The sequence below is a fragment of the Brachyhypopomus gauderio genome, chromosome 6, assembly GCF_052324685.1.
Source record: "Brachyhypopomus gauderio isolate BG-103 chromosome 6, BGAUD_0.2, whole genome shotgun sequence".
NCBI classification, from domain to species: Eukaryota; Metazoa; Chordata; class Actinopteri; order Gymnotiformes; family Hypopomidae; genus Brachyhypopomus; species Brachyhypopomus gauderio.
In genome coordinates, this window is record NC_135216.1 from 1429302 (window position 1) to 1454034 (window position 24733).

The window sequence follows — 24733 nt, forward strand, 5'->3', positions numbered from 1 at the left end:
CAATGTCTAGAACAGGGAGAGCACCAGTTGCTCATATTGACCAGATGTTTCAACCGATTTCCCCTTTCCCCGTTGTCAGCCTAAATAAAGGCTGATTATGGTGCTTACATAATATCAAGAGTGCCACTGAAAATAATTTTTTTTCTGAGCCTTGGTGATGGGGTACATATACAATTTCAGTAAGCTGATCTTTATAATTTCTGACATGTGTAAACAACCCTATGAAAAGGTTTTTACTGCTGGTGCTGGTCTTTCATGTCCCATCTCATTTTTTCTGTCGTTATCTTTTGTAAGAATTTGGCCAACATAGTTACAGCTAAACTAGAATGTACAATGTGACTACATGTGAATATCAGCTTGAAATACAAGGTTGCAATCAACCCATAATAATAATTAAAAAAACTCCTCTTTTAAAAAAAAGTTTAACAGAATATGGTGGAGGGTGTGTAATTATTATTGTGGTGTATGTCATTATTATTGTGGCGTATGTAATTATTGTTGTTGACTGTGGTGGTAAAGGGAGGCCAGTTAGTCCAGCTCTAAAATGATCAGAGAGGCTATTAGAAAGACAGGTTGAATGTGGACTCCCAAAGCTCTTTATGCCGTTGTGCTAAAATAAATCTGATATTTGACACTAGCTTGTGCACAACACACCACTAGTAACACTACCAGGAACATTTTCTATTTGCCTAATTTTGCTGGACTACATTTTTCTTTGGCTCAATAATATCCAGTAAAGATTTTTTGATGTGGCTACTAAAACGAGGTGACAGGCGAGGAGTGTCCAGGTCAGAATGGGAGAAGGAATATTTTACCATTATCAGACCATTTTGTACTGGGCAGGTGACATTTGTAGATAGTGGGAGAAGCTCCAAAGGCAATATGCACCAATGAGACATACAAAAATTGCAAAAAAGCATCTGAGCCATCCCAGCAGCATGTGAGAGGGTGGATTCAGTCCAGGAATGTCGACAGTAGTCTTCAGTTATTATTGTCCATCTGTCACTGGAGGTCCCGGTCCTCAAGGTACCTGTACTCAAAAGTAAAACCTTCTTTTTTCCTCTGGCCCCATTTCTCATAGTCAAAGTAAATGTACGTCCCCTGAAACACAAGGAAAAAAAAGAATCTACTTTAGTCTGGAACCGTATGTCAGAAACAGCTGAACAAATTTGCAAGTTGACATTTTTGTCAACATTGAAATTAAATATGGCTGCAGTCATATCAGTGTTTTTTGCTGCTGGTTTCAATTACAAGAAAACCGTAATTTATTATAACAATATATATATAATTCCTTAAATAATATTTATGGTTTAGATGTTTACTTATCAAACTGTTAATGCTCCTAGTACAACATGTGATTACCACTTAGATTTGTAACAAACCAGCTACTTTAAAAAACATGTAGAAATTTATTAGAGAAGCTTAAACCTGTAAAAGCTTTCAACCCAATGATAAAATTAATTACATAATGGGCAAACTCAGAAACCACAATAGGAGTACAGGAAGAGGAACATGATAAATGATTTGAGCAGATCTCAGAATACTGCACGTTTGCCATAAGAACCTCATCTGTAGGTGTAAGGGAGGAAGAAACTGCAAATGCATATAATTTTACTGCTCTGCCATTATTTAGAATAACATAGAAGTATGCAGTTCCACTTTGGGTAAACATTACAAATGTGTTCCAATGTTGCGTGGCAGTTTTTGGTCTCAGTCATGCATTTCTTGAATATGTATGGAAACATGAAATGTCAATTGTCAAATGTCAATTCCATACATGTCAATTGTGATTTTTACACCCCAATCGAAATTTGTCCTCCACTTTTAACCCATCTGTGCAGTCAGAACACACACACACACACACGCGTGCCCAGAGCGGTGGGCAGCCCTGGCCCGGCGCCCGGGGAGCAGTTGGGGTTAGGTGCCTTGCTCAAGGGCACCTCAGTCATGGCCTGTCTGGGAATCGAACCCACGACCCTCCGGTCACAAGACCAGTTCCCTAACCGCCAGGCCATGACTGCCCTGATATTGACATGTCAATTAATGGCTTTCTGCTTGAGCCTAGGAAAAGTTTTCTACAGTGGTATGCTGACACACACTAATTATTGCCAGGGTAACTTCATGAATTAAACACCATATTGCACATTTTGCATGTTGCAGTGCAGTTTTTTTTTTTTTTTTTACATGGCCCATTGTATTGAACCTTTAAACACAAAAAACTGCTTCTGAACCTCAATTTGTGCTTTTCTTTAGACGATTTTAAGACATAAAGGAAACCTCTCCAATTCTATTGCTAAAACCAATGTCCAAAATTGATAGCTATTTGGTTAAACAATTTCATAATCCAATATCCAAATAAAAATGAATAATCTGTCTCAGATACCCAAACAGTATTTTTTACAGTGCTACCAGAGACTGTTCTGACAGTAACTTTGTATGCTGGAGAACATACAGATCTATTGTAAAACGTAGATACAGAATTTAAATGTTAATAGTTACAGGCATGCTGTCAGCCTCGTGGAACAGCATGTGTTACCTGCTCAAACTCGTCAGTGATGGTCTTGGGCTCTTCATGCCTCTGGAACCACATCATGTACTTTGTGTGGAACCTCCATGACTGTTTTTTCAAGGCCTTGGCTGCCAGATACTGAGCTTTTGTGCCCTATTGAAACAAAATACACCAGCCCACCAATGCAGTGCTTATACACTATACATATCAAATCAAATCAAATATATTTATATAGCGCATTTCACAACACGTTACATATATACTCTATACACTAGTTCAAATGGACATGGACATATACCTCTAGGTAGTAGAAGATGAAGAAGAGGGTCTCTGTAGATAACCTCTGGTAGAACTCCACAGAGTCAGAGTGAGGTGGAGGCACCTGGTGGTGGAAAGGTAAGGTGGGACAGGGGTTCCTCATCAGGTACTGCCTGTGTAGGACAAAGGTGAAGACTGCACTGTCAGGATAATGTGTGAGATTATCATATGGTGGTTCATCACAAACTGAACACTACTAAATTAATTAATTGGAGTAAAACATGTAACCAATAATTGAGTTTTATATGTCAAAAAACAAAGTATGTTCCATGTTATAAAAGGCAGTTAGTGTGTTTCTGTGTGTGCGCACATGAACACTTGTGAACATCCTCTCCAAGACCAAAACATTAGCTGTGTGTGTGTGTGTGTGTGTGTGTGTGTGTGTGTGTGTGTGTGTGTGTGTGTGTGTGTGTGTGTGTTATACCTGATCCTCTCAGAGTCAGATGGGTGGGGCATGTGTGTCCATGCTGACTCCTGCATGGCTTGCTGGTATAGCTGCTCTTTGGAGAGAGGCACAGGGCCCAAGGGACAAACCCCCAGTGATGGTGGGATGTTCACCTCCGACAGAGAAGGTTGAGGAACCGCAGGAGGACCTGAAGGGGCTGCAGGGAAGATATCTGGAGAAAGAAAGTAAGAAGAGATTGGGAACGGGAGAGATTAAAGAGCAACAACTAAAGACCAGAAAATGATAAGAGTGTGAAGTAACAATGACCAGTTGGGTGGGAGTGTGAGTGAATGAGTGTGTGTGTTTGTGTGTGCACTGGATATTCACCTCCAGTGAGATGTAGTGCAGATAGTTCCCCCTCTAACCCCGAGCCCTGAGCTGCCCTCTCTGCCATCGACTTCAGAGAACTCAGTGGCTCCTGAGACTGATGAGGGAAACATTGTGTAGACGTCCTTAACCATGTTACATAGTACAGTAATACACCAACTGAATAGTCCCATTTCACCCCTTACCACCCCCTCCTAGTCCCACCCCTGTTTTGAACGTTCATGCCTACAGATGAGGCGTTCCAATTCTTGTTGGGATAGAGGGACAAATTGTTAAGGGTACATGACCCTCCAAAACACTTATTTCATATGCACACTCCAAATGAAGATTTATGAGAAAATTCTCAATATGCCTCGTGAATCACCAGCAAGGTAGCCGCACAAGCAACTATCATAATCCTTTTCTTCATAATAAGAAGTAAAACGATTGTGGGTTATAAGCAGATAGCTAGACAGCAGTACATCTTTACTGCTGATTTGTACATGACAATCCCCCATTCTTACATAATTTTTGTCACATTCGCTCACTTTGAAGTTCACTCAGACAGGAGTAGGAAATGGGATTGAGCAGAAACAGGACTGAGGAGAAATGGGAGTAAAAATGTCTACTGATGTTACATCAGCACTAAGGTATAGGAGCAGACTTCCCTTCAAGGAATTCCACATTAGTAATGACGTCTTTAAAAACAGTGGGCAGTCCCAGTGCCTCACTGACCCTAAAGTCCACTGGAATGACGTGCTGTTGAGCGTGTCTGACCTTGACGGCGTCAGGAGCTTGTGTGTAGGAGAGAGGTCCATTGAGCAGGCTGCTCCCACTGGGGTTATTCTCACTGTATGAGGGTGAGGGGGAGCTGGGAGGGAGAGACATTGACCCCAGAAGGCTGGATCCACTGTCCTTACTGTTAAGAAGAAGATATGCATGCTGGTTCTAGCGGTTTTAAAGGGGAAATAAACAAACTGTCTTGAGGGAGGGGAAATACACATTATTACTATGAAACCCATTATTCATTTGCTAATTAAAGTGAAAAAAAAAAACACGATGCCAACATGTTGCATAATCAAACCATTTGCCCCTTGCAAAGGATGAATTTAGAGGCAGAAGATGGAGCCTTGCAGTTAGTATAGCACACGACCTACACCTCGTGCTTCATGGAGAGGCAGCACAGGCTCTAACTGTGTGCAGACTCAAGCTCTTTTGATGGAAAAGGTGCAGTACTCACGGCAGGCTGTTTGTGGATGAGGCTTGGCTGTTCTGTGATTGGCTGGCACTGCTGAGGGTGGTATCTGATGTGCTATCTGCTACTATGGCACTATAGGCTGGACAATGGGAACATAGTACCTTTAGTAAACAATTTACAGCAATGCTTAAGAGGTGTCAATTTCCTGCTAGTGTTTGTGACCAAGTTTAAGTTTTTACTCACTGGTGCCGCCATTCTGTTTCTGTCCACTAGGTGGCCGTGGAAGTCCAATGCTTCCCACACTGGCTGTGCTTCCTGTCCCCGAGTTGCCCCCATTGCCCCCAATAACACCCACAGTGCTCCCCGGTGTCAGTGCCCCTACCACAGGGCTGGGAGCCACCAAGGATGATGGCTGCCCGGGAGTTTGTGTAGAACCGAGACCCAAGACCCCCCCACTGACGCCTGTGATGCTTGGTGAGCCCAGAAGACCCACAGTCACCACGCCTCCATTGGTTCCTGCTGATGTTGCTGCTCTGGCAGAATTTGTGCTGCTAGCGTTGGGCCCGGCCGAGCCAGGCAGGGTGCTGGTGGTGGTGCCTGTGGCGGCTGCCTGGGCGTAAGGTGCAGGGACAGACCCTCGCAGGAGTCCCACCATGCTGCTCATGGATGCCGGCATCCCTGAAAGGCTGACGCTTGGAATCTGGCTGACGCTACAACTTGCCGTCACGCCACTCTTGCCCAGGCCCAAACCCAGGCTGTGGGCCAAGCTCGAAGCTGGAGGAGGCCCCAGCGAAGGCTGGGGTGGGCAGCTGGCCGTGCTGGTGTTGGGAGGAGAGGGGGCCGCGGTGGGGGTGGGCAGGTGGACGCTGTTAGAAGGGGCAGGGATAGTGCTGGATTGCGAGGTGATGTTATTCTTAGGCTGGTGCTGCTGCTGGGCCTGTGGGGATTGATGCTGGATCGCCGAGCTGTAGCTGCAGGAGTTCTGATGCAGGCCCCCCAGGCCCGCCAGGCCCCCCAGGCCCAGGAGACTGTTGCAACCAGTCACCGAGTTGCTGCTGCTGGCGATGGTCGCTATAGACACCACTGAGCTTGAAGAGGCTCCCGAAGATGAGGAGGACGAAGAGGATAATGATGATGGGTTGCCATTCTTCACAGGAGACTGAATGTGAAAGGTGAGACATTTGCTTATTTGCTTATTGAGCTGAGCAATTTTTCGACTGATTTATACTGAGCTCAGAACTGCACCTTTTATCACTAAATGACTCTAAATTTACGAATTCACAGATGTGAAGGGAACATTTAACACATTAAGCTGCTAAAGTGGTGAATGAATGCCAACAAAAGCCATTTAACATGATGCAAATTGCTTAATCCTAACTTAATAACTTGAATCAAATGTTCACTTTTTTGTTGTATATTTTATACATTCAAATGAGGATGTTATACCTGACAGAAAGAGATAAAATAGATATAATTCTCCTCCTGAATTACCCAAAACCTAGTGAGAGTTCACTTTAAATCCTCTTTTGAAATTTTCTCATGTTCACTAAGCAGGCTCAATGTAAGCACATCAGAGTGAGAGGACACTTCATTGTGATTCTTGTATTTAAGTACCTGGCTGAATTCACTGTCTGTGGAACGCCCACGTTTGTTGTCATCCTCAGAATTCTCCAGGGTTCAAATGGAGAACAAACAAATAAAATATTAAAAAGGGGGAAAGGAGATAAATAAAAGCTCATCACAGAAGAATATGTGCATCTAAAACACAAATCCCTTAGTTTTGAGTGATATAATGAGAACAGGACACACCACTGTAAGACTAGTCATCACATCAGTCATCTAGTCATTAATAAAGAATAATTAATCATCATATTAACAATCTGTATGATTTCTAATACATTACAACGATGCTTAACAAGCACACTGCACAAACTGAAGGTGAAATGTGTAAGTGCTCACAGTAGTGCAAGTGGCTGGGGATGGAGGGATGGGGGAGGAAGAGGTGGTGGAGGTGGGCGTGGAGCTGGAGTGTTGGAAGATCTCATCCTCTGTGTGTGTAGGCGGAGACGTGGCTACTAACGCCTGGGCTACAAGAGAACGATAATGTAATGGACAAATAAAACATCATATATAGATATAACAATGTTATTTACAGCTTTTAAGTGTGCCTTATTTAAGAAGCAGAGAATATACAACTCAATGTGCAAAGAGGTGCACGGGTACATACGACCAACTTACGCATATCTTCCAGGTCCAGGTCGTCGTAGAGGAACTCGTTCTCCTCAAAGTCGGGGTCCTGAGAGGAATCTAGGTAGTACTCCACGTCATCTTTGATCTTGCGGACGGCCTCCACCTGCACCGAGTCATTGTCCAGCATCCTCAGGACGGTCTCCAGCATGCGTATGTGATACCGGTGCCGCTCAATCAACCGTTTCAACTCTTCTATCCGGTCTTGTTTCTGAAGGAAGGACGGAGCTTCAGAGTCATTTTAACCAGAAACCAGCACTGAGAACAAATGACATTAAGAGCTTCTTCAGAAGGTTGACATGAATTGTGGATTTCTGCAGAAGTAGCCAAACTACCTGCAGATATCATACCATTTCCTACAATTTCCATATAATTTCCTAATTTGTCAATCCTGCACATTAATTCACAAATAAAAATTACTTTTTTAACACTGAAGCACTTGTTAAGCATGGTGTCCCAAGATTTTGATTTATACTGCCAGCAGGTGCAGTCTGTATATTTCATCCCTTACTCTAGACAGGGTTCCCTGTTAGGTGTGATCAGTAAATATATTCAACACGATGATCTTCCACACATTTGCAAGGAAACATCAAACCCATGACTGGGATAGGACTGGAAGAACAGACCTCTTTGTCTCCTTTCTTTTTCCTTGTCTGGACTGAGAGCGATTCCACCTCACTCTCAAACTGGTCCACCTGCATGTTTAGTGTGTCTATCGTCGCCTGTAGGACAGAAACAGAGCAGAGACTAAATGAAGAAATTAACAAATTAATAATAGTGCATTACACATTTTTCTTCATGCTGAAACACACCTGGATAAATGCATGGATAACAGACATGCCATGCATTTGATGACATCCATAAAAATCACTGGAGAGTTTCCCTCTACAGGCCTCTTCAATATGACCCAGGCAAATAGGCGACCAAGCTTAACATGGATCAGAAATGCTTGGTACTAGTGTTCCTTCTTACCGTAAGCCACTGTCCCACCTCCTCTTTTTCTTTCTGCACAGGGTCTACTTTCTGGGCAAGGCCGAGTCCCTCTTTGGAGTATGCTTTCGTTTTTGTTTCCCGTTCCACGATTTTAAAGCGCTCCATTTGCTAAGGATATAAATGGACACATTTCTAAATAGGTCCACAAAACTGATTAACATTTAATAAGTTATACATTTGTTTAATTGTGGGACTAAAAGTGGGACTTGAACTTAATGCTCTTTTCTTAATATAGGAAATACCTATATTAGTATAGTATCGACACATTCTTCTTAATATAGGAAATACCATGATTTCTCAAAGATCGTCTGATGTTCTACAATTTATACTTATTAACATAACATCAGTTATTAAGAATATGATATCTATGCAAAATCCTTAAGATGTTAATGATTCTAAGAGATCATTCTATTATACAATATTAAAAATGTAATTGTAACTACATGGATTCAGATACAATTCCTACCTCGAAGTCTATAAAACCAATGTTCCATACACAATGACGCTTATCCCCCCCCCAAAAAAGAAAAAAAACACTTTACCAGCCATCAATTTCAACTCTATTGTCTGGATATGAAGGATTAGTTGTGTGTAGTCAGTACAACTTCAAAAGGTGTTTAATATCTATTTTCACAGCTCAGTACGACAAGAAGAATTAGAAGATTAAGCAAGGATTCAGACATTAATGCATGTTTAGTAAAAAGCTCCACGTAAACATCTAGATGGTCATAATGTAGGGGGGTACGACTTTTGTCCAGGACTGAATAATAACTCTTAGTACACGGTTTGAAGCTCAGGAGAATGTTGTAGGAAGAAACACCACGCGTCCTCCCAACGATCAGGTGCTGGGTCTGACCTTGGAAGATGTTAGAAAAACTACAGCATCAATCCACAGAAGGCTGCTGGACCAGAAGACATTCCTGGCCAAGTGCTCTGCGGAGCAGCTGGTGGATTCTCCAATATCTCCCTGAGCCGCACCATCGTCCCTATATGATTCAACGCCACCTCTGTTGTCGAGGGACGGAAGAAGACTTCAGTGTCCTGCCTCAATGACACATCAACACACAGGTGCCCCACTCAACTGACCTCTTATAGTTTGCATATCGCCAGGTTGGCCATCACTAGGGCCCCTATGGCACTGTGTTCAACTGTTCACTCTGCTAACACACGTCTCTGCAGCAACCTGAACCACATCAACATGTTCGCTGATAACATGACTGGTGCATCTCATCAACAGGACGAGGAGTCACCAGAGAGAAGAGGTGTAGTGGCTAACTGACTGGAGCAGAGTCAACAACCTGTCTCAGAATCTAGAGAAAACACATGATGGTTGAATTTAGGAAAACACAAGGTGATCCAATATCAATGGCTTCTCTGCAGAAATTGTTACAAGCAACAAGTTCCTTGGTGTCCATCTAGCAGAGAACCTCACCTGGACCCTTAATTCCAGCTTCATAACCAAGAAAACCCAGCAGCGACTGTACTGGAGCCTGAAAAGAAACTCATCCCCCTATTCTCACAATGTTCTACAGACAATAAAGGGCGTTTATTGAGCGGCTGCATCACTGCTACGTCTGGGAATTGCTCCATCTCAGACCTCGAGACCGTAACGATAATAGTGAGGACAGCCAAAAAGATAAACCGCTCCCTCTCCCCTCATTTAAGACATACACTGCTTCAGCAATGCTACCAGCACTGTGGAGGATCCCAGGCACCCTTCACACAACCTCTTCTCTCTCCTAACATCTGAGAATTTCCAAAGCATTCAGGCCCTTACAGTCAGTCTGTGCAACAGTTTCTTCCCCCATGCCATCAGAGAAAAATTCCGTATTTATATGCTATATCCTTAGCATATTCACTCTGAAATGTGAACTGGTCAGTACTGTCCGATGTTCCTGTATTTTCATTATATATTGTATATACGGTACACTTATGTTCTTCTTTTGTGTTGCACCATGGTCCTGGAGAAATGTTATATCATCCACTGCATGTGTATATAGCTGAAATAACAAAAAAATCTTGACTCTTGTATATACACAGCTTCCAAAGTATAGAAATTCACAAATAACTTTATTTTGAAATTTTGAAATAATTAGCAAACATACCAGTTCATGGAGTATTCTATTTCTTTACTGTAATACAATCCTCTTGTAATCATAATAATTACATTACACACAGTTTAAAAATATTTACATTTAGTAAATGTATTTATTTATGAAGTTCTTTTCTCATGCGTGGTAAAAGTTGTTTTATCTGTGTTTTTCAGACACTCAGTGACAAAGTTTCACTTAAATCAATGTGCATATGCTCCCAGCAAGCACATACTCAACACCTCACCTCAGAATAAATCATTCCGCATAATAAATCTAATCAGAGAAATCAGAATGTAAAAACAGTTCATGATAATTGAACAAAATTTATGGAAAAACAATACAAGGCTGGATTTCTCTTATACTTGACTTATAATTTAAAAACGGCAGAACCCATATTTTTACAGACAACCTAGTTAATGTCTCAGCAAGATCCCTCTTGACCAACGGATGACTAATACCAGAGAAAACTGAATTACAAATGAGTACACGTACATGTTTTTTTTCCCCCCAGTTAGCATTCTGACCAGTCTCAATGTACTATTTGGGTTGTTTATCTAACAAATATAGCTGTACCTAATAGAATATTCTGTGCATATTACTCATGTAACCTATGTTAAATTATTCTTTTTATCTTGGCACTTAAAAATGTGTCATTTCACAACATCAAAAAACTCTAAGAAGATCTGAAATATTGTTCAACTTGTTCCAAGCAGATCATAACATAACAAAACTGCAGTCTGCTCAATGCGAGAGTTACACCATGGGTAACTCACAACTGGTTTAACACAAATGTGTGTATGAACCATTAGTAGTTATCCTGTCAAAAACTGTCAGCTTTAATTTCCAATAAGCGTCACCAAGTGTACTGTGGATCCATTACAAAAACAAAAAAGCAACAGTTGCTCAGTAAGTAATGGCTTTGACTTAACACATTAGAATCAGAATATATACAAAAAGTTGACAACCATGGCACATAACTCAACAAAGATGTTTGACCTGCAAATGCTCACTCACCGTCTCTATAAGTTTGCGGTTCTCTACCAGTTGTCTTTTGTCTTTGATTTCGTTGGAGGCCACCCACGTCTTGATCTGGTCTCGAAGGCGCTGCCAATCAAGACAAATGGCCAGAAGAGGAAGAATGAGCAAAGAGAGAGAGAGAGACAGGGAGGAAAGTGGGCACAAATTTAAAGCTTTATACCTGAACCTAGCATGCAGGGACTCGCTCTGTGAGGATAAGGTGAACCTCGTTCACACACATATACATGCGCTTGGCTTGGGTAGCCTTGTGCTCATAGTAACCAACAAAGCTAAACATACCTTGGCCTCTGAAATATACTACTGTAACAGCAGATGACAAAGGTGTAAAACACTGTTATGCATGTAGTGTAGTTTTAAAATAACTGAAACGCATAGGCTTCTAACGTGTGGAGCTTCATGCACTTGACAAGTTGGATTGCTTTAATGGCACTTAGTTGAGACAAATAGTGTAATCACAGAATTCCATACAATGGTGTCAGTTGTAAAAAATTTTAAAAACAAGCATTTAAAAACAAGCATTTAAAAGGTTTTTATAGGTTAAAAGGTTTGTCTCATGGTTCTATGCATCAGTTCATTGGGTTCTTATGGAACGTGACTTCTACACTATGTAGTTAAATACATGGCACTATAGGATCTAGAGTGCTCTCAGAACATAGTCACAGAACTTGAATGCAATCATTTGTAAACCCAGTTAGAAACAACTGCAAAGATAATTTTTTAAAAATAAGTTTGAATCACTACTTTAAACTGCCATAAAAAGTGTGTGTCCAAATATATTGAATTTATCACCTGTAATTTCTTTATCTCTTTCTTGAGGTCAGCCTCATATTTCTCTTTTTGGTTGGCGTTGGCTGCATTGTGAAGCTGAGGGTGGAAAGGCAGGCACGCGCGCGCGCGCACACACACACACACACACACACACACACACACACACACACACACACACACACACACACACACAGCTACAAATCAATTGTTCAAAGGCAGATGGTAGCTTTAAAAAATAAACTGAAAATAATTTCACACACGTTTCCTGACTCGCTCCTCCCAAACACCCCAAAGTGGCTCAATAATATTTAGATCTGGTGACTGTGCAGGCCATGGGAGATGTTCAACTTCACTTTCATGTTCATCAAACCAATCTTTCACCAGTCTTGTTGTGTGTATTGATTAGGGCTGAACGATTAATTGCATTTGCGATAATCTCGCGATATTTTAAAACGCGATTCTCTAATCGCACAGGCTGCAATTTAAACTGGTCACGTGACTTGGGAGCGAGCCGAGCCGAGGACGAATGGAGCAAACCCGAGCAGGAGGCAGGGAGGTGGAGAAGTGAAGTTAACACAGTGCACTTTAACTTGTTGCACAATGGCTTCAGGCTCGACAGAAGCTGACACAACTGAAAGTCTAATACCAAAGAGGGGCAGCACATCAGTTGTGTGAAATTACTTTGGCTTTTAAAAAGATGCTGCTCAATGTCAGGTACTGTGCAAAACGTGCCTTGCTACTGTTACTACGACGCGAGGTAACACTACAAACCTTCAGCATTTAAAAAAACACCACAAAGCCTCGTATGATATTTGTAAGGCTAAAATGCCAAAGACCAGTGCTGCATCTTCAAATACGCAAAAGTGTTTCTCTGTGCTTATAAAGCTTTAGTATGCGGTGAGCAGCGAAATACCGTAAAATCACGCATATAGGCGCAATAAGATTTAAAGCACGGATGAATCGCAAAAGCGCGGATAGTTTGAGCGCGGTCCAGCAGACAGGGTTCCCTGACTGAACCGTTTGAAAGTGTAACTCGAAGCGGCACGCTGAAATAACTCGGGCAGTAACGGAGTTCATAGTGAAAGACATGATGCCCGTTAATATAGTGAACAAGCCCGGCTTCATGGCTTTGTTAAACACACTGGATATGCGCTACCAAATGCACTCACGCACATATTTTAGCCAAGTTGCTATACCTGCAGGGTTGCCAACTCTCACGCATTGAGCGTCTTAGACTAAAAAGTTACTAGTTCGCTCTGGCGCCAATGGCCCCCATGTTTCACTCTGGTCAACAGTCTAGGTGGTACACTTCTTTGGGGCTTCTCCACACCGTAACTCTCCCGGATGTGGGAAAACAGTAAAGGTGGACTCATCAGAGAACAATACATGTTTCATACTGTCTACAGCCCAAGATTTGCACTCCTTGCACCACTGAAACAGACGTTTGGCATTGGCACAAGTGACCAAAGGTTTGGCTATAGCAGCCCGGCCACATATATTGACCCTGTGTAGCTCCAGACGGACAGTTTTGGTGGAAACAGGAGAATTGAGGTGCACATTTAATTCTGCCGTGATTTTGCCATGGTTTTATGTTTTTTGGATACAATCCAGGTTAGCAACCGAACATCCCTTTCAGACAGCTTCCTCTTGCGTCCACAGTTAATCCTGTTGGATGTGGTTCGTTCTTCTTGGTGGTATGCTGACGTTACCCTGGATACCGTGGCTCTTGATTCATCACAAAGACTTGCTATATTGATCACAGATGCACCAGCAAGACGTGCACCAACAATTTGTTCTCTTTTGAACTCTGGTATGTCACCCATAATGTTGTGTGTATTGCAATATTTTGAGCAAAACCCTGCTAATTGAACCTTCACACTCTACTCTTACTGGTGCAATTAATGAAGATTGGCCACCAGGCTGGTCCAATTTAGCCATGAAACCTCCCACACTAAAATGACAGATGTTTCAGTTTCATTGTCCAACCCCTGTATGTATGTATGTATAATTTGTTTCTTCTCAACCTAAAGTTGCAAAGTTTTTCAGAGAAATTTATAAAAAGATGTAATGCCATTACTTTCCACAAAATGTAAAAAAAGAAATAACCCACAGCTCCCACAGCTCTGCAGGTACCTTTTGCCAAATGTCCTCAAACTGTTCCACTCCTTCTGCTACTTTTTTCAGACATCGATCAATTTCACCTGAGAACAGAGAAACAAAATTTGAAGGTGAATTCAGAGAGACATTCATGGAGATATACATTTATGCAAGCAGAAGCAAATAAGAGTCCTATAATAACACAATGCAAACTGTGTCTACAAACATCTGTAACATGTTAACTTGGAATGCTCTTATTTATTCTAGTGCTATAGTGCAAATGTCATATTAGTGCATTAATACACCTATGCCTCATCTACAGACATGCTACACAGGCATATGTACAAATAGGTGTAAATTACATTTCTGACTTTGTGTACAAAATGTATGGCTTTGTGAAAATGTTTTTGGGCAAATTTACTTATTTGCAAAGCATGTATATAAGGATGTCTCGATCCAGCTTATTGAACTTTTGAACTTCCGATCCGATACCGATATTGGCCGATACCGACCTATCTGAGCATGTATTAAAGTTTAAGTTATTTAGCCAACTTACTTTGTTGTCAAACTCATGTTGAAAAGCGTTTTATTTAGCAATTAATAAACTCAATAATAAATAACAAACAGAAATTGCATCAGTAAACCAAGGCTTAAAAAGCCATAAGTGCAAATAATATTGTAAATTGTATTTAAAAAAGCAAAACACACAATCTGAGTAGAAAATAGTCTATTAACAGCATCAGTACTCTTGAGTGCTGTACTCATCAGTGCTCTTGAACAAGTGTAAACCAAAGCTTAAAAAAAAGAAAATCAGTGCAAATATCGCAAACTATTTAAAAACAAAATGCCTTCTACTCCCCAATCTCCTCCACACTTTGCTACCCCATCTACACACACTCCCTTCAATTCCAACTGTTTGCCCTGCCTGCAGTCCGAGCATGATGGGGAGATTCTTTTTTTTTTTTTTACACAAAGACGAGCATTTCAATATGGAATTGGAGTCTTTGGTTTTCTTTAGAAACTCTTCATGTTGTTTATGGTGGTATTTCGCCAAATGCTTGATTAGATTGTTTGTATTAAAAGTTCTTACAGCTTTACCACCACACTTGACTTTACTGTGGCATATGTTGCACTCTACCTCTCTTTGTCATCCTTTAAGGTAAAATAATCCGACACAACTGACATTTTACCGATAAATTCAAATTTACAAAATACATAATGTTATCTTAAGTATACTGATGATGGCTTAAATTTTTTATATTTAAAAAATGCTGGGATATGAAACAGCTTACATTTTGGGATATCTTTGATACGTTAGGACAGCATTTCACAACCCAGTTCTTAGAAACCACCAAATGGTTGGTGTTTGCCCTAATCCAATTTGCAGTACAGCTACATTATTGTTTAATTCAGGCGTGTTAATTTAGACTTCCTGAAAAACACCGTAATACCAAGTTATTTTACTTGGTTTACCCTCAAGAATGACCAATTGATAATTCTGTTATAATTCAAAGATATAGTCTCTTAAGAACCCACAGTGTCTACACAGCCAAAGCTTTTATATGTTTTTTTTCCTGACAAAGGAACTGTATAGACAGTGTTTCCAGATGTTAATTTGCTTCAAGCAAACTGAAGTAAATGCATCTAATTCACATTATATTTGTTATGAAGGGAAAATGACTGGAGAATCTTACATCTGTGCAAAGTTACTGCATCAGATCAGATAACTGCAAAAGCCTAGTTTTGGTTTTTTACACATCAGTCATATTTCACTGGAACAAGGCACGAGCATGTAGAATGATAATGACAGACACAAGCAACGAATAGGTTGAGGTGTCCGTATAGCTTGAATAGGTTGAGGTGTCCCTATAGCTTGAATAGGTTGAGGTGTCCCTATAGCTTTATTGTCCTTCCATGTATGCCCTTTATCTTGTTTAGTTTTTATCCGTGTCTCCTTTTGCACACACTCAATTAGCACTCTTGGAAGGATGAAACACACAATGGCTCATAAAAAATTCTGGTCATGATACTCACCTTGTAATTTCCTTTTATCAGCCATGACTTGACTAGGATGCTGTCTTCATGCCTTCTTCCACTAGAGGAGATTAACATTTAGGTATAGAATTATTGACCAACAGTAGTCCAAATAGTTATATTTCATAGCATCTCCATTTATGTAACATGCTACATTTGTAGGCATAAACATAATAAACATATAGAAGAGACAAATGGTTCTACTGCTCTGACGTTTCCTTAAGATTGTTCCATTTGCAATACATAATGCTCAGCTACTGCTATGCAACAATACATTTCTTTTAATTGGAGCAATTCAAATTGTAATGATGTGTTGGCACATAAAATATCTGAAACAGTTTTTTCCTTAACTGTTTGTTTCACAGCAATAGGCTGCACAAAAGGAATCATGTAATATGTATAGCATAACAATATATAACAGAATGTTGAGGGTCCTATGTGTGAACTTGTGATATCTTCAAAGTTGTCAGTCTGCGGTTATAGCAAGCCAGCTTGAAATTAACACACTTCAGAACTGAGAAGCACAAACTATCCAGAATTCTGCTTTATAAATTTTGTTTCAAATATATTTGAAGTGTTAACTTGACAGCAGGGTGCTTCTAAATTATTTGAGCTATTTGAAGGTTATAGACCTTGTAATTACAGACTTTCTGTCCAGTGACAGTCAGGATATATTGTGTATATAGGGCTGGACAATATGGGCAAAATGTTTATCACGATATATTTAATAATTTCTGTCAATATGATATAATTCCGATATTGACACGGCCAATATAAAAGCCAAAGAAAACTGCCTAGAATGCCCACAACGGATGTCTGTACCTACAAATGTCAAGTATATGAAACATCATCCTATAAAACTATATTTACCTTAGGAATACAAATAGTACTCCTAAGGTAAGTCTTTTTATTTGTATTCAGCCTTCATATAGTCTATGAATCACATCATCACTGTCAAAAAAAAAAACAAACTTGTCTGCTTCGCCAATATTAATATCTTCCATAGCCAAACCACTTCCACACCACAGAATTAATCTTTCCCAGTGTCAAGTAACAAAGTACAAATACTTTGTTACTTTACTTATGTAGAAATTTTGGGTATCTATACATGTAAGTAACCCCCCTAAAGGAGATTTATTTTAATCCCACACGTTAAAAAGACAAATGTATAATTTTGTTAATGTTATTTTTTTTGTGAAGTTATCCCTTGTGTAATGAAAGACTTAATTTGAATTTAGCAACGAGTGTTCGCAACAGAGCGCGAAACTTCTTTGTCAAAAACATAAATGATCAGAGTGAACTACGGAGTGACAGAGTAAGCGTGTTATAGGTGATTGTGTAAAAGATATTAAGGTTTGCGCTCCCATTTGTAGAGGCACAAGGTAAGAAATTGGTTGAGCTGGCATTATATTTGCTTGTTAAATGAATTACTTTGTGCAAAGGAGTAAGAGTTATTCAGTTTTAATCTTGTCATAGCAACGAGCTAGCTACTAGCTAAGGAATAGCACTATGATAACGAACATGTTTAACTACTCCAAATTATTTGCGTTTGAGGAAACATGCTTTGGTGGAAATTTGACATTTATTGTAGTTTTCTTTTGTTTTCTACAGCTCTTATGGTGGTTTGTTAATCCACATTGTTGTACAACAATAAAAAAGGATAAACCATCAGTCAGTGGCTCACCTCATATACCAAATAGGAACGTTACAATACATTTCTGGAGTAATTATTTCATCCAACTTTTTTTATTTCTACTCCTTACATTTTCGTGCAATTATCTGTACTGTCTACTCCTTACATTTTAGAAATAACTTCGTTACTCATATTTCATTTTGGCTTGTTCTCAATCTGGCTTGTCATCATTAAAAAACTATCCAGATAAATCATGACATCCAGATAGAGTGGATGTGATTGTGGTGGGATCAGAAGTATAAACATACACCACTCCCACTCCTAGTGACTCAGCCTACGTTTATGTCCTTAATGACATTTTCCCCTTATATTACTTTTACTTTAATACTTTAAGCAGTTTTGAAACCAGTACCTTTACACTTTTACTTGAGTCAAAATATTGAGTTGATACTTCAACTTCTACAGAAATATTTTTAAACCCTAGTATCTACCCAAGAAATGAATGTGAATACATTTGACACCTTTGGTCTTTCCTTTTATCAACTATTTATCATCACTCTTCGAAGTGTAACGTGGAAGGAATTGAACGAGTGATCCACCGAGGAGACTTTGATAGTAGCGCGAACCCAAACGCTGCATGCACATGGTGTACATCAGTCACTGCATTTTGCTTTTCCAGCTCGGTTTGAATGCAATGAACTAACGTCAGAGCCCTGTTATCAGCGTTATAATGTTGTAAATAGAGTTTATCGAAATATTGAAAATATTAAAAATCATATCACCGTTATTGAAACATTTTCTATCGTGATATATATTGAAAATATAAAAAGCTGTAAAAAAAATATAAAGCTGTTATATCATAAAATACAAACTGGATTCCAAAAAAGTTGGGACACTAAACAAATAAAAATAAAAACTGATTCCAATAATGTTGGTGGCAACATCTAATATTTTATTCAGAATAGAACACATCACAGATCAAAAATTTAAACTCCCCCCCCCCCCCCCCCCCCCAAAGTTTCCCTTTTTTAACACTAGTTATCTCAAGGTGTACATATAGCAAAATGATCATTCAGGATTCAAATTGAAGTAGACAGTTAGGCCAAAATATTGATTCACCTCCAGGCTTATCTTTCCATCATTTTGGCTCCATGAGAGCCTCTAATACAGAAAAAACGTCAAAAAAAAACGAAAAACGGTTTTGATTTTGGGGATTTAAAGTGTGTAAATGTACACTGGTGATGTAATCTCAGTCATGCTCTGTTTTTTCTGATTCAACAGGGTGGTGTTTGACAAAATAAAGAATATTGAGCATGTACATGCAAGTACTTAAGAAATCCACAGTAATGTCCACATGGTGTCCAAGACCGCTCCAAAGTGCCACGCCTTTAGCCAAATGTGCCACACCCTTATCCAAGATGTTGGCCACTATATATCAAGAGCATGCAACTTTTTTTTACTAAAACAAAATAACGTCAATAATAACATCTCACAGAAAGTCCACAAAGTTCATTACCTATAGTTTCATTATTAATTGGCCAAAAGATTATATAACTTCCAACAGGCTAGCTAAGCTAACCATGCCAAGAGGCTAGCTAAGCTAACCATGCCAAGAGGCTAGCTAAACTATCCATGCCAAGAGGCTAGCTAAACGAAAATATCACAGTAAAATACTACATAATACTGCATATATTCTAATATTTAGTATGCATTTTCTTCAACTGTTTATTCATAGTGACAAACGCAACTGCGTCCTTCGTCGATCTTCCTAGCCAATCTTATCTAACTTCCGGTTTATCATTCTACCCAAACTCAACATAAACTCCAGCTAAAGTAAACCTTTTCTTTTTCTATGATGTCCAAAAGTATATGCAATCGAAATATTCACTAACAAAATAATCTACGACTGCTTCAGTTTCGCCAAACAGTGAAGCAGAGTGTGTGCTCTGGAGCTTATATTAGTTTAGCTTAGCTTACCTTAGGTTAGCATGGCTTCACTACTGAAATGGCTTGTTGTGATGCGCACTACAATTCCCAAAGACAAGCAATCACGAATCACTGCAAATGAGGTGTTAATCCTTTCAGCTCCGACTGAGCTATTGGCTAGAACAGTCATCAATCACTTTGAAAGTGTCAGCATGGTTGCTTTTGCAGAAACTTGATACTAGAGCTGGGCGATATGGCCCTCCAAAAAACTACAGATGATAATGGAATGGTTAAAAAAAAATTATTTTTCACTTAAATTTCCCCCTGGGGTTAAAGTGCAACCAGAAACAAGTAAAAAACAATTGTAAACAAGTGAGAACATTCAGTAACTTTTAGAAGGCTATCTCCAACATAGTTTAAGCACTGACACAATGCACCCTCAAACTTAAAATAAATAAATAAAATACACCCTCAAAATATAAATAGATATAAATAATTTGGTGCCCTTTTTAATAAAATGAAAAACAAATACAATTTAACAATTGTTGCATGTTGCGTACTGACAGTCACGCTGTCTACATTTTGATTAAGAACAGGGCTGCCCTCACTTTAGCCTAAATTCACTTTTCAAACCTGGAATACAAAGCAACATTAAAATTTGTCAGGTAAATGTTCCTTCCCGTTTTTGAGGGGTGTTTCTTTATACTACCACATATCGTTTCGGACGCCTCCACCGCGAGGTGTGCGGAGCCGCGCGCTACGGTCACTTGCGAAAGTATAATCCATTGAAGCGGGTTCGGTAACCGAGGCAGAAACTGCTTAATCCAAAATATCCCACGGAGGGAAACTTTATTCACAATGCAACTGAACAATAGTAGCTACTCTTCGCTCTCTCCCTCTTATCGGTTTCAAACACACCTTACAGCGAGGACTTGTTTGGTCTACGTCTGACGCCGCAAAACTGAACCAACTCCAGATCACGGAGCTACTTGCTCTTTTCTTGGGCACAAGCTCCGCCGTCATGTTTGTGTGTGTGTGTGTGTGTGTGTGTGTGTGTGTGAGGGTGGATGGGTGGGAGGTGCTAAACTCACTGAACTACGGGAGCCTACAGTGCAGCGTCGGTGGTGAAAATTAAAACTCAGAAAATCGATTTTCTTAAAAACACATCGTCCTTAACTGTAAATTCGAATTAATAGATAATATCGATTAATCGCCCAGCTCTACTTGATACCCTCTCCTCCCTTCCCCCTCCCTTCCCCCTTTACACCTCGCCAGGCAGAGGTGTGAAAAGCTGTTATTCAAAGAATTCAAAAGTAAACAGAATTCAAAAGTAAACAGATGCAGCCTTGCGATTAGAGGACAGATTAGGTAAAACAACGCTGCAATGTCGCTGATAGGTTTAGAAAATTTTGCTGCTCGCGGCAATGGAGAGGATTACGCGTTCTTATAAAGATGTCGTGAGCAAGCAAATAAAGGTATTTACCAAGATTACATACGCTGTTTTAAAGTGTGATACGGATGCTTTGATAGTAAATGAATTTTAGGTGACAAAACATGAAGTCATCTTACTTTGTATATTTTTTAAAAGGACAATTTAAATGGCGAGTCAAGTTGCACGTGTAAACCACATGTTGTAAACACTGTGTGTCCAGAAAGGGATTTCTTGAAAACAGTTGCTTGTAGATGGCTGAAAATCGGTATGCAGGATGATGTTATACTAGTTTAAAAAAATACAATCAGTGTGTTGTGTTTGCGTTTTAAGAATTTTCGGCGATATTAATTATTTTGTGTGGATAAACAGATTTTGCCCGGTTGACGGGATCGCTAGAGGGCGCAACTGTACAAAGAGGTTAAGGGAAAAAATTTTGTTTCAACAAATCCTAAAAAACTTGGGACAAGGCCATTTTTACTACTGTGTGGCATCCCCCCTTCTTCCAACAACACTCAACAGACGTCTGGGGACAGAGGAGACTAGTTTCTCAAGTTTAGAAATAGACAATACAAGTTTAGAATGCTCTCCCATTCATGTCTAATACAGGCCTCTAACTGTTCAATCGCCTTGGGCCTTCTTTGTCACACCTTCCTCTTTATGATGCACCAAATGTTCTCTATATGCGAAAGATCTGGACTGCAGGCTGGCCATTTCAGTACCTGGATCCTTCTCCTACGTAGCCATGATGTGATTGCTGCAGAATGTGGTCTGGCATTATCTTGTTGAGTAATGCAGGGTCTTCTCTGAACCTGAACATAGTTGTTCTAGAACCTGAACATAGTTCTCTGCATTAATGGTGCCTTTCCAGACATGCAAGCTGCCCATGCCACAAGCACTCATACTTGGGTTATCCTTGTCTGGTCCGGATGACATGGTGTCCCAGTGTTCCATAAAGAACTTCAAATCGTGACTCATCTGACCACAGAACAGTTTTCCATTTTGCCACACTCCATTTTAAAAGACCCCTGGCCCTGCGCAAACATCTGAACTTGTGGAGCTTGCTTAGAAATGGCTTCCTCTTTACACTGTAGAGTTTCAGCTGGTAACGGCGGATGACATGGTGGATTGTGTTCACTGACGATGCTATCTGGAAGTATTCTTGAGCCCATTCTGTTATTTCCTTGACAGTGGCATTCCTGTTTGAGGTGCAGTGACGTTTAAGGGCCCAGAAATCACGACCATCCAGTTGAGTTTTACGGCCTTGACCCTTACACACAGCAATTGTTCCAGATTCTCTGAAACTTTTGATGATGTTATGCACAGTTGATGATGATAACTTAAAAGTCTTTGCTATTTTATGCTGGGTAACACCATTCTGGAATTGCTGCACAACAATGGTAGAATCCTCTTACCATCTTGGTTTCAGAGAGACACTGACACTCTGAGAAGCTCTTTTTATACCCAATCATGTTGTTTGTTATATGTTCAATTTCCTTACTTTATTACTACTTGTCCCAACTTTTTTGGGATTTGTTGACACTGTGAAATTTTGAATCAACATATTTTTCCTTTAAAATGTTACATTTACTCAGATTAAACTTTTGATCCGTCATCCATGTTCTATTACAAATAAAATATTGATATTTACCATCTCCACATCATTGCATTCAGTTTTTATTCACAATTTGTTTAGTTTCCCAACTTTTTTGGAATCTGGTTTGTATATTAAAGCTGCAAGTTGACATTTACTATATTAAATGTAATTTCCTATTGCTGGATAGGTGTTGTAAATTCCTTTCTTTTGTTCAGCAATTTAAAGTCTATCCTGTTCTATCTTAAAAAAGGAAAAATGTTTAGTTCATAATGATTTATCGTAATACACATGCCACCAAGTAATATCAATATCCTAATAAACTAACATTCACTTATCACACAGAAAACTGCTAAACAAAGTTAGTCATTACCTTTTAACCAGCTTTCTGAAATCTAAATCATAGACCATTCCAGTTCAAAACACCATACAACAGTGTACAATATAAACATCACTCACTAAATAATACCCACCAGTAAATTTAATTCTGCCCATATGAAACTTTTACATAGAAAGACAAATTGATCTGAAAAACATACAAAAAGCCACAGACACATCACATGAATGACTGGTCACATGACCTTTCATGAAAATGACCCTTAAATAATCAGAGGCGCAGCTGTGATCTAATTCCTTCATGCTATATTCAATCAGGCTTAAATGTAGGCTCAGCTTAAGTCCTAACAATGAGGTTAGTCTTAGTTAGTTTAGAAATGGAGTATAATTTCCAACAAGACCATGCTTTTTATCTCTCAAGATATGTCACAAACCAGCAAAAATCAGGAACGATGTTTTCAGATGAATGCCCCCCCCAAAGGAAAACCTTTGCAAAAATGCAACTGATTATCCATGAAATGACAGCTTAGCATCATATAAAGACTCACATTCCCCAGGCTTACGGAGGCTAAAACGGAACTGCGGTCCTTAAGAATAAATATTAGGCCAACTTGTACTCACTTTTCATTCAGCATTTCTTACATTCAGTTTTCACTGCACATTTGATGTGTCTAGTACTTTGCTAGATAGTCTCATTCAGTGATGAACATTTAAAACAGCATGAGATCAGATTGTACAGAGAACATTCCCTACAATGACCATTATACGGCAAAAACTTTGTCCCTGGGAACAGAAGGAATACAACATCAAATATTGATTTATTTTGCTCGGAGACCGTTGAAACTGTAGCTACTGATCTGATCATTTGACACATTTAACTCGCAAGACAAGAGTAACAACATTAGTCGGAGCTACAGGAGCGCTGACTGACTGGTTTGTCCATTTTAAAGGGGACTTGTGAGATTACTGCCCCAGATTCTGCTGGTTTAGGCTACTTGGTAAATAAAGTAGTGAAGATGAAACTGCGAACACGCTGGTGTGACTTCGCTGCAACTAGACGACACTTCATATCAAACTGTCGCTTTAGGTCTCGCTTTACATGTGGATGTGCAGGAAGGAGAACACACAGTTAAAACTTAGTCAAGGGTAAATTGTGTCTTGATTGCCAAAATGTGGAAGTAATGCCGTCATTACTTTGGGGAGTTACAGCGCTGCTGGGTTTACGCGACCGGCTACGCGCCTGGCTGGGGTACAAACTGGAAAGGAAAATAAAAAAGAAGCATGTAAATTGAGCGATGCTCCCCCGGGGGAGGGCCGTTTACCTGGTTTTCCTGAGTTTCACTTTCCCTCTTTATTTCACCTTTAGTTCCAACTACAATTTGCCAACTTTTCGAGCTTTATTTTTATTTCCTATTATTTCTATTCGCCAAACAATCACTTGGCGCATCAAAGATGGCCACCAGGAACACCTCCTCCACCGAGGCGCTGGCGGCCTCTAGCCCCGCCTCCCCCCTTATTGGACGGCTACTCTCATCATTTGTCTTTCATTGGTCGGGGTTGCCTGTCCGTCTAGCGGCACAGGTTGACAGCTTCCGCGCAATTCGCTTGATGGTTGGTGTGCATTACGAGGTTAAAGGTGTACCGGGTAATTGGAATTATGTTAACCTCTGTGACTGAATCCCAAATGTTAAGAATAAAAATCTAATTTATTCTAAGTATCTTTTTTTTTTACCAAGACCGGCGGAGTCTTGTGAATGGAAACTTGACGC

The 24733-nt window shown here is 39.9% G+C and overlaps 1 protein-coding gene across 2 annotated transcripts; it reads right to left on the reverse strand.

The window, feature by feature from the left end:
- Window positions 1-408: 408 nt before the first annotated feature.
- On the reverse strand, window positions 409-24449 carry cnot3b (CCR4-NOT transcription complex, subunit 3b). Of its 2 annotated transcripts, XM_077008047.1 has the most exons (19): window positions 24287-24449; window positions 23102-23154; window positions 16047-16107; window positions 14049-14116; window positions 11937-12011; window positions 11124-11213; window positions 7996-8124; window positions 7650-7745; window positions 7015-7234; window positions 6736-6863; window positions 6391-6444; window positions 5020-5935; window positions 4819-4915; window positions 4356-4497; window positions 3600-3696; window positions 3252-3444; window positions 2808-2940; window positions 2537-2662; window positions 409-1101 (listed from the first exon to the last, which is right to left on the reverse strand). In XM_077008047.1, exons 3-19 carry the CDS (start codon window positions 16069-16071, stop codon window positions 1003-1005), a joined length of 2688 nt encoding a protein of 895 aa, XP_076864162.1. In that variant the 5' UTR covers window positions 16072-16107; window positions 23102-23154; window positions 24287-24449; the 3' UTR covers window positions 409-1002. The 2 variants fall into 2 exon arrangements, with proteins under 2 accessions (XP_076864162.1, XP_076864161.1); XM_077008046.1 differs by lacking the exon at window positions 23102-23154.
- Window positions 24450-24733: the final 284 nt, after the last annotated feature.